At 38.6% G+C, this 15,501-nt stretch overlaps 1 protein-coding gene across 2 annotated transcripts in view; it reads right to left on the minus strand.

The window, feature by feature from the left end:
- Positions 1-15,501, minus strand: part of LOC117396652 (golgin subfamily A member 1) — a 76,237-nt gene that overhangs the window by 44,605 nt on the left and 16,131 nt on the right. For both annotated transcript variants that reach the window (XM_033994768.3, XM_033994767.3), the window contains 4 exons: positions 3,980-4,149; positions 1,749-1,860; positions 1,487-1,582; positions 313-438 (listed from right to left, as the gene is read on the minus strand). In XM_033994768.3, coding sequence (XP_033850659.3) covers positions 313-438; positions 1,487-1,582; positions 1,749-1,860; positions 3,980-4,149 — 504 coding nt within the window. The remainder of the gene's footprint in view (positions 1-312; positions 439-1,486; positions 1,583-1,748; positions 1,861-3,979; positions 4,150-15,501) is intronic.

Raw genomic sequence — 15,501 nt, forward strand, 5'->3', positions numbered from 1 at the left:
CACTTCAAATTGCTGGGCACATTTGATAACCTGGCATCTTTTCACAATTTCCAATGTGTTTTTGTTTCAGTTCTTAACTAACACATTAATATATCCATTAATTCATTAATTTATTTAATTGTCTGTGTGATATTGTCTAACTCATTGGAACTTGTATTTATTTATGTACTTAAAGATCTTGTCATATTTTCATCATACCACTTTCTACAGCAAGTGGAAGAAAATCTAAAAATCAATTTGCTATCAGGCTGAAACTAAAAGGCTCTTTTATTGTGTCAAGGTTTCACTGAGTTAGGTAGAATAGTTCATTACCTCCTTAAGAAGCTCTTGCAAGTGCTCATCCTCTGAAAGATTGCTATCAATCCTTTTCTCTAGTGAAGAAACTTTGACTTGTAGATGTGCAATCTGTTTATCTTTCTCTTCCACCGCATTAGCCATCTGTAAGTGAAAACAGAAGTCTGTGGTTCTATCAATAACATCAACTGAAGAATGTCCTTACAACACAATGGATAAGCAGTTCAATAACATCAACTGAAGAATGTCCTTACAACACAATGGATAAGCAGTTCAATATCATCAACTGAAGAATGTCCTTACAACACAATGGATAAGCAGTTCAATATAATCAACTGAAGAATGTCCTTACAACACAATGGATAAGCAGTTCAATATCATCAACTGAAGAATGTCCTTACAACACAATGGATAAGCAGTTCAATATCATCAACTGAAGAATGTCCTTACAACACAATGGATAAGCAGTTCAATATCATCAACTGAAGAATGTCCTTACAACACAATGGATAAGCAGTTCAATATCATCAACTGAAGAATGTCCTTACAACACAATGGATAAGCAGTTCAATATCATCAACTGAAGAATGTCCTTACAACACAATGGATAAGCAGTTCAATATCATCAACTGAAGAATGTCCTTACAACACAATGGATAAGCAGTTCAATATCATCAACTGAAGAATGTCCTTACAACACAATGGATAAGCAGTTCAATATCATCAACTGAAGAATGTCCTTACAACACAATGGATAAGCAGTTCAATATCATCAACTGAAGAATGTCCTTACAACACAATGGATAAGCAGTTCAATATCATCAACTGAAGAATGTCCTTACAACACAATGGATAAGCAGTTCAATATCATCAACTGAAGAATGTCCTTACAACACAATGGATAAGCAGTTCAATATCATCAACTGAAGAATGTCCTTACAACACAATGGATAAGCAGTTCAATATCATCAACTGAAGAATGTCCTTACAACACAATGGATAAGCAGTTCTCTAGATTTAAGTAACGCTCTGATGTGTGATTTACTGAACTACTGCATGTAAAGGTGCCACATATGAAGCATTTGAAAATAATAAAATAAAAATAAATACAATTATAAATCTCCAGAGCTCCAAAGCTTCAATTAATGGTCAATAAGAAAGTTACATTGTTCAAGTCCGGATAGAAGGTTACCTTTTGTTTGTGCTGTTTGTGCTGTAATTTTAGAGACTCGTGCTCCGACTGTAGGGAGCTTAAAGTCTTCTCGAGCATTGCAGCTGCACTTTGAGCCTAAAACAAACAAAAGGAAAGTGTTTCATGCAATGCTATATTAGACATTTGTATAACCAAGCCGTGGCAGAGTGTAGTGCATTAAAGGCATCCAAGCCATGTACTGCTTAGACAAAGAACTTGCTGGATATAATTTATTGAGGGGTAGTTATTGAATTGATATTACCTTCTGAAAATCTTCTGAGACTTGCTGAACGACAGTCTGTAGCTCCTGGCCTCTCTTTTCCAGTTCGGTTATCTTTTTTTCTGCTTCCACACATGTAGCAAGCAATTCCTCCCTTCAGGACAAATACAAAACAAAAACAAGTATGTCAGTCACATGCACACTCTGTCACGGCAGTGTAATAAATGGGTCACTCCATATCAACTCAACCAGAGCCGTTGCCCAACTCTCACCTGGGGGTTTTCGGGCCCGCTGAGTTCACAAATGCAAATGTATTATTATTATTTTTTATTTCTCCTTCGAGCTGTGACCTGGCAAAGGTCAACCTAAAGTGAAAAAGTGACCCTGACCAGAAGAATTACCCTGGGCTCAACTTAGACGCTACCATCATGTGCAGCACCTCGTTCGACTCGTAATGAATAGGGCTTTTGAGAAAAAAATACCAGGAGCACCCAACTCACTTTTGGCAAGTTTCCAGACAAGGGGTAAGTGATGACTTTTATTCGAACTTCAGCCCAATCCTTTACCCTGCAGGGGATGCAGGTCCTAAATTATTAGTAGTGCTGCAAGAACCTTAGGGACCGTCACTTACCCATCGTCTGGCAACTTGCCAAAAGCGAGTTAGGTGCTTCTGGTATTTTTTTTTACTAACATGAATTATTGGACAAGAGTTAAAATTGATGAGCTCATAAATAAAAAAATACCCTTGAGGGAACATTAAGTTGTTTTTAAATGTGGATCTGATTCAATGCTCATAACCCTGCTCAGCAAACGTGTATTATTTATTTCTCCTTAAATACCTTAGTGGCTGAAATTCATGATGAAAAATGTTAATTATCATCTTCACAGAGAAGTACTACACAATATATCTATTTGAGGTATTCTTCACATTTGCTCTATTTAATCTGATAATAAAAAAACATTTAAAAAGTTCCATTGAACACTGAAGTTTGTTGCACATTCACCTAAACTTTAGTATTGCTGAAAAAAGTGTATGTGCTAGTGTTTTAAGTTAAACAATGAAGTCCTCTCTTCCTTTTCATTTATTTGTAAACATGCCTCCAGCCTGCCCTGGAGGAACTACGCTCTATTCGGGTGTGAGACAGCAATTCAGTCTCCATGTTTGTGGCACCATTTTGAAACTGCAGACAGACTGTACTCAGTGCCAATCATGACAAAATTTGTGCTGATTTTGTCATCAAGCCTGGACAGCTCTTGCAGTTTAAAAAGACATACAGCAGTCGTTAAGAGAACACCCTTCGGAAGCAAGCAAAGTGTTCTCCAAGAAAGAGCTGACCACCGGACACAATATGCCAAGGCCAATCACTATATGAATCAATAAATACAAATTCATTTATGACTTGTGTCACGACGCACGTGCATCAACATATGAAATTAGAATAAGAGAAAAGCAATAGGCAAGCATATGTTAATAAACTATAATAACAAACTAACTGGCAGACTAAATTAATAAAGCACCCCTACATATGGTAGAAATGCAGCAGCTGCTCTTACAGTAATTATGAATAGATGAATTAATTTTAACAAAGGTTATTAACACAGCACCATCCTACACACGTTAAATGCATCAGCAGCTCTAGATCACTCTCGCGATGACAAGTCAGTTTTGAAAAGATTGAATAAACCATTTGAATTTGATGCTGATGAGTTATCATGGTACAAAACAGAACTGTATCAGTTTTGAATCTGTTAGCAACAAACCGCTAGCTGTGCCAAAAAGGTGTTCTTTTAAGCAAAGTTCCTGTTGCTTTAGGTGAAGCATTTACAATGGAAAAATTCTGCTTTCACCACCAGATTGTTCTGTTCTCTTAGGTGTTCCTATACGCAGAGACTACTGTACTAGCTATTTCACATATTGTGGTGTTCAACCTTAGTACTAAGAGAAGAAGGTGTAAAGAACAAGATATCTATAATATGGGGGGGGGGGGGGATCATATCTGTATCAATTAATGTACCTATTGCCACATTCTTATTTTTTCTCTGTGGGCCTATTGCATTCTGTTTTTCTACTTGCAACTTCAGTCACCTGGGTTACATTCCTGTTCAAGCTCTGCTTTGTCTTTTACCAATGGTTTCTAGGAACTCCTATGTATTAAGTGGTCATATTTTAAGATGTATTTAAAGACTTACTTGGCAGAAACTCTGAATTGCTTTATATGTTGTACGATCTAAATCAAACTCATGTACTCCTCCCCCTCCTCCCCAGGATGTACCTCTCTGTCTGAAGCTCTCTGTTCCGAGTCTCAAAGCACTGTTTGTTTTCTTCCAGGCTTGCCAGTTTCTCACTTGTCTGTCGTAGCTCCTCTCTGGTCTGCTTCAAATCTAAAACATGATTCTCCAGTGCCTTTTCCCTTTGCATCAAAATGTCTTCTTTGCTTATCAACTAAAGAAACAAAATATGACTTAAGAGTTAATGTTACAAAACCAATGCCGCATGTTTTGGTTATGAATATACTGTAGCATTATTACTAGATCTCACAAACTCACTTTCAGCGCTTAATACAAGCAGAATGTAAGTCTAATTTTGTTATTTGCAATTCCACCCCGGTATTTAGGAGTTAAGAAAAACTGAATGCAATCTATTACACCAAAATCATTAACAATGACTATTCACTACAAAAGTGGACTGTTTTTTTTTTTGTTTTTTTTTGCTGTTTATTAAAAAATGACCTTAAATGATAACAATGGAGTACAAATCCCATTAACAGCATGAACACACAGTAACTCTGAATAATGGCATACATTACAGGAATTAAATGAAACACACTCACAAATAACTTATTTGGTTTCTAAAAGAGAAAAGGCTTTATAAATTGTTGATAAAATCTCTGTATGAGTGTTCATAAAACTGCCTGTCAACAACACATAGACTGTATGTTACAAATTTGGTAGGCTGCGACTGCAAATGTTTTTGGCAATTTAGGTAGTTTCAGTATAAAATCATGGCAATTATGACAGTCAGCACTCGGATATACGTTACCCAGGTACACGTCAGTTACATTTTACCACCCTTCTATTAAGAATTAAATCAATCCCCATTACATATACAGTGCCTACAGAAAGTCTATACCCCCTTTCAAAATGTTCACCTTTTGTTGCCTTATAGCCTGGAATTAAAATGCATTAAAACAGTTTTTTGTTTCATTTATCTACACATCCTACCCCACAACTTCCAAGTGAAAAAAATATTCTAGAAATGTGTAGAAAATTAATAAAAAATAAAAACTGAAATAGCTTGGCTGGATAAGTGTCCACCCCCCTTGTAATAGCAATCCTAAATTAGCTCAGGTATAACCAATCACCTTCAAAATCACACACCAAGTTAAGTGGCCTCCACCTGTGTTAAATTGTAGTGATTCACATGATTTCAGGATAAATTCAGCAGTTCCTGTAGGTTCCCTCTGCTGGGTAGTGCATTTCAAAGCAAAGACTCAACCATGAGCACCAAGGCACTTTCAAAAGAACTCCGGGATAAAGTTGTTAAAAAGCACAGATCAGGGGATGGGTATAAAAAATATCATAAGAACATAAGAAAGTTTACAAACGAGAGGAGGCCATTCAGCCCATCTTGCTCGTTTGGTTGTTAGTAGCTTATTGATCCCAGAATCTCATCAAGCAGCTTCTTGAAGGATCCCAGGGTGTCAGCTTCAACAACATTACTGGGGAGTTGGTTCCAGACCCTCACAATTCTCTGTGTAAAAAAGTGCCTCCTATTTTCTGTTCTGAATGTCCCTTTATTTAATCTCCATTTGTCACCCGTGGTCCTTGTTTCTTTTTCAAGTCAAAGAAGTCCCCCGGGTTGACATTGTCTATACCTTTTAGGATTTTGAATGTTTGAATCAGATCGCCGCGTAGTCTTCTTTGTTCAAGACTGAATAGATTCAATTCTTTTAGCCTGTCTGCATACGACATGCCTTTTAAACCCGGGATAATTCTGGTTGCTCTTCTTTGCACTCTTTCTACAGCAGCAATATCCTTTTTGTAACGAGGGGACCAGAACTGAACACAATATTCTAGGTGAGGTCTTACTAATGCATTGTAGAGTTTTAACATTACTTCCCTTGATTTAAATTCAACACTTCTCACAATATATCCAAGCATCTTGTTAGCCTTTTTTATAGCTTCCCCACATTGTCTAAATGAAGACATTTCTGAGTCAACATAAACTCCTAGGTCTTTTTCATAGTTCCCTTCTTCAATTTCAGCATCTCCCATATGATATTTATAATGCACATTTTTATTGCCCGCATGCAATACTTTACACTTTTCTCTATTAAATTTCATTTGCCATGTGTCTGCCCAATTTTGAATGCTGTCTAGATCATTTTGAATGACCTTTGCTGCTTCAACAGTGTCTGCCACTCCTCGTATTTTTGTGTCGTCTGCAAATTTAACATGTTTGCTTACTATATCAGAGTCTAAATCATTAATGTAGATTAGGAATAGCAGAGGACCTAATACTGATCCCTGTGGTACACCACTGGTTACCTCACTCCATTTCGAGATTTCTCCTCTAATCAGTACTTTCTGTTTTCTACATGTTAACCACTCCCTAATCCATGTGCATGCATTTCCTTGAATCCCTACTGCATTCAGTTTCAGAATTAATCTTTTATGCGGGACTTTGTCAAAAGCTTTCTGGAAATCTAAATAAACCATGTCGTATGCTTTGCAGTTATCCATTTTCAATGTTGCATCCTCAAAAAAGTCAAGTAGGTTAGTTAGACATGATCTCCCTTTCCTAAAACCATGCTGGCTGTCTCCCAGGATATTGTTACCATATAGGTAATTTTCCATTTTGGATCTTATTATAGTTTCCATAAGTTTACATTAATAGAAGTCAGGCTTATTGGTCTGTAGTTACCTGGTTCGGTTTTGTCTCCCTTTTTGTGGATCGGTATTACGTTTGAAATTTTCCAGTCTGTTGGTACAACCCCTGTGTCAAGAGACTGTTGCATGATCTTGGTTAGCGGTTTGTAGATAACTTCTTTCATTTCTTTGAGTACTATTGGGAGGATCTCATCTGGCCCAGGGATTTGTTTATTTTACGAGCTCCTAGTCCCTTTAACACTTCTGCCTCTGTTATGCTAAAGTTATTTAAAATTGGATAGGAACAGGTCGACATGTGGGGCATGTTGTCCGTGTCCTCCTTTGTAAAAACCTGTGGAAAGTAATCATTTAATATATTTGCTATTTTTTTTTTTCTTCATCTATGATTTTGCCATTTGTGTCTCTTAGACATTTAACCTCCTCTTTGAATGTTCTCTTGCTGTTATAATATTGGAAAAACATTTTGGAATTGGTTTTAGCCCCCTTAGCAATATTGATTTCTATCTCTCTCTTGGACTTAACTTCCTTTTTGACTTGTGTTTGCAGTTCCAAGTACTCTTTCTGTGTGCTTTGTTTTTGGTCCCTTTCAAACGCTCTGTAAAGTGCCTTTTTTCGCTGAATATTTTTTTTAATTGATCTATTAAACCATTTTGTTTTAGATTTAGATTTGTCTACTTTTGGGATGTAATTGTTTTGTGTCTCTAGTACTACATTTTTAAAAAACAGCCACCCTTTTTCTGTGGATGTTTTCTCTATTTTACTCCAATCTACTTCTACTAGTCTCTGTTTCATACCTTCGTAGTTTGCTTTTCTAAAACTGTAAACCTTAGCTTTAGTCATTACATTTGGGGTTTTAAAAAATATTTCAAATGAGACCATGTTGTGGTCTGAGTTTGCCAATGGCTCTCTGACCTCTGTTTTAGTTATTCTGTCTTCATTATTTGAAAAGACTAAATCAAGGCATGCCTCCCCTCTAGTCGGTGCCTTGACAAATTGCGTTAGGAAGCAGTCATTTGTCATTTCCACCATTTCAATTTCGTCCGTTGTGCCCCCCATTGGGTTTTCCCATTTTATACAGGGGAAGTTGAAATCCCCCATTAGTATGGCTTCTCCTTTGCTACACGCATTTCGAATGTCATTGTATAACAGATTATTTTGCTCAGCGTCTGAATTTGGCGGTCTATAACATGCTCCTATTATTATGCCCTTTGAATTTGTGTCCATTATTCTGACCCATATTGATTCTGCATTGTTTTCTTTGTCCTGATTTAACACCTGGGCTTCAAGGCTATTTCTTATGTATAGCGCTACCCCTCCGCCTCTTCTGTCCTGCCTGTCTTTCCTATACAGTGTGTACCCACTAATATTATATTCGTCTCCATCACTCTCAGACAACCAAGTTTCTGTAACACCTATCACATCGTAGTTACTTGTTAGTGCAGTAGCTTCAAGTTCTAACATTTTGTTTCTGAGACTTCTAGCATTAAGATAAATACATTTAATAGTGGTCTTACCTGAGTTGTTGCCCTTGTTTTGATGTAGTGTCCCTTCTGTTTTTTTGTTTTCTCCTCCCTTCCTTTCTAGTTTAAATGCTTCTGTACCGCCTGAAGGATCCTTTCTCCGAGTAGATTGGTTCCCTTAATGTTTAAGTGCAGTCCGTCCCACCTGTATAGATAGTCCTTGTTGTAGAAAGTGCTCCAATGTTCAAGAAAGGTGAAGCCTTCCTGTGTGCACCACGATTTCAGCCATGCATTTTGATTTTGTATTTCCAGCTGTCCATATGGTCCTTTGCAAGGCGCCGGCAGTATCCCAGAAAATACCACAGTTTTGGTCTTGTCTTTTAATTTCCTTCCTAGCTCTCTGAATTTGTTTTGCAGGGATCTTGGCCTGTCTCTTCCAATGTTGTTTGTACCAATGTGGACGACTACTACCGGGTCATCTCCTGTTCGTTCTAGGAGCCTGTCCACATTCTCAGTGATGTGCTTGACTGAGGCTCCTGGAAGGCAGCACACTGTTGTAGTAAGGGGGTCCAAACTGCGAACTGAACTTGATGTGTTTCTCAGTATGGAGTCCCCAACAATCATGACCTCCCTTCTTTTTGCTGCCTGGTCAGCAGTGTTTATAGGGTCCTGGGTGTTGTTTCTTTCATTCTCGTGATGTTGGTTTTGGTCATCTAAATGTTGAAGTGGCTCAAATGTGTTGGCTGTCTGGATTTCTGGTGGTTGTGTTTGACGAAGTTTCTTTTTTTCCCTGCTTCTGCCTATCTGAACCCAGCTGTTTCGACTCTCTTCCATCTCCGTGGTGGCTTTCAGTCTGCTAGGGGTGCAGACTTCCATGAATTGTGGGTGTGTCAGCTCCTCAAGCTCCTGTTGCTGTCTCATTTCCTCCAGCTCCTTTTCTAGCAGGCTTAATCGTTGAAGCAAGTCCTGGATGGTGCGGCACTTTACACAAACTTGGTTGAGCTCTGTTGGGTTTTCTCGGATTTCCCACATCATGCAGTTGTCACAGATTACTGGCTTGTAGACCATTTTTTTTTTTTTTTTTAGTTTAATGTAGCTTCTGCAGCTGTCAACTTGCTTTCAACTGCTTCTAACTGCGTTGTACTTGTCCACGACTGTACTTCTCCCACGATGTCGCTTCCACACACTGTCGCTGGGAAGTCTGCCTGCCTTTTGTTTGTTTGTGTTTGTGCTGGGTGCTCCGCTCCTCCCCCGTGTCCCAGAACGCCGCGGGATTTGAATCAGCTGCTCCGAGTTTCAGCTGATCAGAAAAATACACGCAGCTGCAAGGCTTTAAGCTGCAATGTTTTCTGATTAAAGCACCTCCAAATTTAAAGATGTAATTCCTCCTTTCTGCTTCTAACTGCGTTGTACTTGTCCACGACTGTACTTCTCCCACGATGTCGCTTCCACACGCTGTCGCTGGGAAGTCTGCCTGCCTTTTGTTTGTTTGTGTTTGTGCTCCGCTCCTCCCCCGTGTCCCAGAACGCCGCGGGATTTGAATCAGCTGCTCCGAGTTTCAGCTTATCAGAAAAATACACGCAGCTGCAAGGCTTTAAGCTGCAATGTTTTCTGATTAAAGCAACTCCAGATTTAAAGATGTAATTTCTCCTTTCTGCTTCTAACTGCATTGTACTTGTCCACGACTGTACTTCTCCCATGATGTTGCTTCCACCTTAGCTCAACTCTTGCCCGCCCCCCGCCAGCACAAACACAAACCCAGCCGTGAAGTATCCCTTGGAGCACAGTCAAGGTGATTATTAAGAAGTGGAAGATGTATGGCACCACCAAGACCCTGCCTAGATCAGGCCGTCCCTCCAAACTGGATGACTGAGCAAGGAGACTGATCAGAGAGGCCAATAACAACTTTGCAAGAGCTACAGGCTTTTATGGCCAAGACTGGTCAAAGTGTGCATGTGACAACAATATCCCAAGCACTCTGGCCTGTATGGTAGGGTGGCAAGAAGGAAGTCATTACTCAAGAAAGCCCACCTTGAATTCGATTTGAAGTATGCAAAAAAACACTCAGGAGATTCTGTAGCCATGTGGCAAAAAGTTTTGTGGTCTGACTAAACTAAAATTGATCTTTTTGGCCTAAATGCAAAGCGTTTTGTTTGGCGCAAACCCAACCCAGCGCTAGTGTGAAGCATGGTGGTGGCAACATCATGTTATGGGGAGGTTTCTCCTCGGCAGGGACTGGGGCACTTATCAGGATAGAAGGGAAAATGAATGGAGCAAAGTACAGAGAAGTCCTTGAGGAAAACCTGCAGATCCCCTGAAAGAAAGCTGAAACGACAACGACCCAAAGCTATACTGGAGTGGCTAAAGAACAAAAAGGTAAATGTCCTTGAGTGGCCCAGTCAGAGCTACGACCTAAATACAATAAAAAATTTGTGGCATGACTTGAAGATTGCTGTCTATCAACACTCCCCAAGGAAGTTGACAGAGCTTGAACAGTTTTGTAAAGAAGAATGGTCAAATATTGCCAAATCTAGGTGCACAAAGTTGGTAGAGACATATCCCAATAATCTCACAGCTGTAATTGCTGCCAAAGGTGCTTCCACCAAGTATTAACTCAATTATGATCTTTCAGTTTTGTATTTAATATATAATTTTTTCCTCAATAAAAACTTTTTTCCCCTTAACAGTGTGGAGTATGGTGTGTAGATAAGTGGAAAAAAATCCTCATTTAAATACATGAAACTCTGAGGCACTGACGCAACAAAATGTGAAAAAAGTTCAAGGGGGTGTAGCCTTTCTATAGGCACTGTATATGTAACAAATTAATGCACTTCTCCGTCTCACACAATTTCCGACTCCGTCACCAGTTTTCTGATACAAAGCTCTCCTCTTCAATGTTATAATATACTTGTTTATCCATCAGCCCGTGTTTTTTCCCCGTCGCAAGCCAAATCAAGTCTTTATTGTGCAGTTACACAGCGCTTCCTCCAATTTCACATGAGCATGCAGCAAAAACAAAGCGAACGAGACAAGCTGTAGTAATGTAAAAGTTAATCATTAAACAGTTTTAATACTGTGATGCGTTTTTTTTTTTTTTTTTGATCTGTGATTTTGTGAATTTTCATTTTGCAAGTTAACACTAGGCCTTATCAAGCACTATATTCTGCAATTTTGAATACTGACTTTAGATACTGTTTAAATTCTCAAAAATGGTGTTTTTTTAATCTTTTGCTGAATTGCATTGCCTTTTACATTTTACGCAGTTCTGTGCATGGGTAACTGTGGCAATGTGCCCTGCCCCTGTTTGCATTTGTGTGTTATATGTTGTATGTTGCGTGTGTTAATGTTGGTGTATAGATATGGCTGCACGGGATATAAATGGGTGTGTGCAGCACAAGTTATTTAAAATGTATAATTGTATTTAGGCACAGGGATTGCACTTCACTTCACGTGCATTTAAAGTATTTAATATGTGAGCACGGGGTTGCACAAAATTAGTTCATGTGCTGAGATTCAAGTGAATAATTAATTAGTAATTGAATCCCGGCACAACAGTATATATAGATGCACGTTTCACTCACTCGGGGTTGGGTGTTCGGTGAGTACAGAACAGGAGAGAGGAGTAAATAAAATAAACTTAAAGATTAACAATTGCTATTGTGTGCTGGTAGGACCAGCACGATACTTGTTTATTTTCACTCACCGTGTTTGTCTGTTAGTCCATCATTTGTTTAAGTGTTAGTTAGTTTTGTTTGTCTACTTATTTTGGCGTAAAGTGCCGTGTCCTGTCTTCTGTTTTGTTCAATCTTTTTATTTTGTGTGTGTTAATAAAGCACTGAGCGCCAAAGCATCTCAGATTCACTGCAACTACAGTCTGTCTGTGTACTCTTTTCTGGTCTGACATAACCACTAAAGCCAGCTTGTCACAGTAACATTTTGATTTAATTTTGCTGTTGGGTCGTTAATAGGGAATTTAAATACGTATCAGGATTTAAGTATGTACTGTATTACAGTCCATGTGTAAGTCGTCTCTTTTGGCAAGTGACATTTACAGAATCATGTCGTTCTGAATTAAAATACTTCTTCAGCTGAAAATATAGTACTTTACCAACAAAACCAACTATACTACATCTAAATGGAAGCCAAAATGAAATAATCAGATATGCGTCGCACTCATTAAACCTTCACTTAAGTCAATTTTATAGGGTGGTATACGTGAGTGCTGACTGTATCAGTTTTGCTTGTTTGGTACCATAATGAGGTATAGCTGCACCATAATAAAAAATGGACTCCCAGCCTCAGTAACCACTGATCTAAATCATCATTAACACCCTGCTTAGATGATCTACTGAACAGAAAGGATTAATACTTCTATGGGGTTTTTCTCCGACTCTTGGACTGCCTTCAAATATAATTGGTAATCCATTGTTATCCTCAGCTCTTTAACAAAGACTGAATGTAATTGCTTTATGTAGAAAATATGGAGAAATGTTTCTTTTGTCCAGAATTGCCTTAGAAATTATACGAGTCAAAGCATGCTCCTTGTAAATACAATTCTACAGTAGGTCACTGAAATGTCACCTAATTATTAATTTAGAGCAGGGGTTCCCAAAGTGTGGCCCGCGACGGCACTGTCTGTGGCCCTCGTCAAGAATGTCTAGATTTTCTTGGAAAGAAAAGACTTGGGCTATTCATTACAAGTTCATTTTTTGCTTAATGCCGGTACAAGCGGCGCACATCGCTACTTCTTTAACCACTGGGCCACACAGCCTCCTATGAACATACACACACTATAATAAAATCACGTTAAGTTATGTGAACTGCGCAGAATGTGAAAAGCATTTAAACTGGCTTAATGTGCTGAAATACAAAACAAATGCTTACACAATTTGCAGATATCAAGCTTAAGCCTTTAAGGACCGGGACCATGTTAACAGGATCATACTGCAGCGGGCTTCTAGGACCGCAATCGTGTAAACACAATTAAAAAAAAAAGTACTTTGTTTTGATGACTTACAGGGCCACCATACTTTGTAGTACAGTCATGAAACACTGCACAGGGGAGGGACGTTCACTTCCTGATAGGTTTTTTTTTTTTGTGTGACATCACTGAGAGGGGCATTTACTGTCTAAAGGGCAGCGACAGTTTACAGCAGCCCGGAGACAAAAGCAGAAACAAAACATCACAGGAATTTGTTTAGAGCAAATAAAAAAAAAGGGGGAAACACTGTAAATCTGATGTATTTGACTTCTTATATTAGAACATTTATTCTTCTCATATGTTTTAATTATATATAATATTTAATACATATATATACAGTACTGTGCAGAAGTTTTAGGCAGGTGTGAAAAAATGCTGTAAAGTAAGAATGCTTTCAAAAATAGACATGTTAATAGATTATATTTATCAATTAACTAAATGCAAAGTGAGTGAACAGAAGAAAAATCTAAATCAAATCCATATTTGGTGTGACCACCCTTTGCCTTCAAAACAGCATCAATTCTTCTTGGTACACTTGCACAAAGTCAGGGATTTTGTAGGCATATAGTCAGGTGTATGATTAAACAATTATACCAAACAGGTGCTAATGATCATCAATTCAATATGTAGGTTGAAACACAATCATTAACTGAAACAGAAACAGCTGTGTAGGAGGAATAAAACTGGGTGAGGAACAGCCAAACTCAGCTAACAAGGTGAGGTTGCTGAAGACCGTTTACTGTCAAAAGTCGTACACCATGGCAAGACTGAGCACAGCAACAAGACACAAGGTAGTTATACTGCATCAGCAAGGTCTCTCCCAGGCAGAAATTTCAAGGCAGACAGGGGTTTCCAGATGTGCGGTCCAAGCTCTTTTGAAGAAGCACAAAGAAATGGGCAAGGTTGAGGACCGTAGACGCAGTGGTCGGCCAAGGAAACTTACTGCAGCAGATGAAAGACACATCATGCTTACTTCCCTTCGCAATCGGAAGATGTCCAGCAGTGTCATCAGCTCAGAATTGGCAGAAAACAGTGGGACCCTGGTACACCCATCTACTGTCCGGAGAAGTCTGGTCAGAAGTGGCCTTCATGGAAGACCAAAAAGCCATACCTCTGACGTGGAAACAAGGCCAAGCGACTCAACTATGCACGAAAACACAGGAACTGGGGTGCAGAAAAATAGCAGCAGGTGCTCTGGACTGATGAGTCAAAATTTGAAATATTTGGCTGTAGCAGAAGGCAGTTTGTTCGCCGAAGGGCTGGAGAGCAGTACACGAATGAGTGTCTGCAGGCAACAGTGAAGCATGGTGGAGGTTCCTTGCAAGTTTGGGGCTGCATTTCTGCAAATGGAGTTGGGGATTTGGTCAGAATTAATGGTCTCCTCAATGCTGAGAAGTACAGACAGATACTTATCCATCATGCAATACCATCAGGGAGGCATCTGATTGGCCCCAAATTTATTCTGCAGCATGACAACGACCCCAAACATACAGCGAAAGTCATTAAGAACTATCTTCAGCGTAAAGAAGAACAAGGAGTCCTGGAAGTGATGGTATGGCCCCCACAGAGCCCTGATCTCAACATCATCGAGTCTGTCTGGGATTACATGAAGAGAGAAGCAACTGAGGCTGCCTAAATCCACAGAAAAACTGTGGTTAGTTCTCCCAGATGTTTGGGCCAACTTACCTGCCGAGTTCCTTCAAAAACTGTGTGCAAGTGTACCTAGAAGAATTGATGCTGTTTTGAAGGCAAAGGGTGGTCACACCAAATATTGATTTGATGTAGATTTTTCTTCTGTTCACTCACTTTGCATTTTGTTAATTGATAAATATAAACTATTAACATGTCTATTTTTGAAAGCATTCTTACTTTACAGCATTTTTTCACACCTGCCTAAAACTTCTGCACAGTACTATATATATATATATATATATATATATATATATATATATATATATATATATATATATATATATGTGTGGTTTTATAACATTTATAAATATCAAGAAACAAGTGGATATAACAGATACTATTTCATGAACTAAATGTATCAGGTATGCTTTTTTCCTTATTACTGATAATAATGGAATGAATAACTTTTATTTACAAATATTTATTTTGAGAAAATAATTGAGAGCAGTGTCCTTTATTGCTTATAAAGACCCTGAGAATAAACATGTATTATGTCATTGCAATCACTGAGATGAAACAATGTCTTGTAATTTGCCCAAACATCAATATTTTTCAACAAAACTTTCAATACGTTTAAGGTCCCTTGTGTCATAGAATAACGAAATTTTAGACACATCTCTAAGAAAAATACACAATTAAAAATACGCCTGGTCCTGGGGGTGCATTCCACTGAAAAATGCTTGGTCCTGAAAGGGTTAACACGTTCCAATACTGAAATAAATTGTACTTTTGTAATTAAACTGCGTGGATAAAAACGGGGAGAGTCGTGTTG

Source organism: Acipenser ruthenus, chromosome 31 (genome assembly GCF_902713425.1).
Source record: "Acipenser ruthenus chromosome 31, fAciRut3.2 maternal haplotype, whole genome shotgun sequence".
Lineage (NCBI taxonomy): Eukaryota > Metazoa > Chordata > Actinopteri > Acipenseriformes > Acipenseridae > Acipenser > Acipenser ruthenus.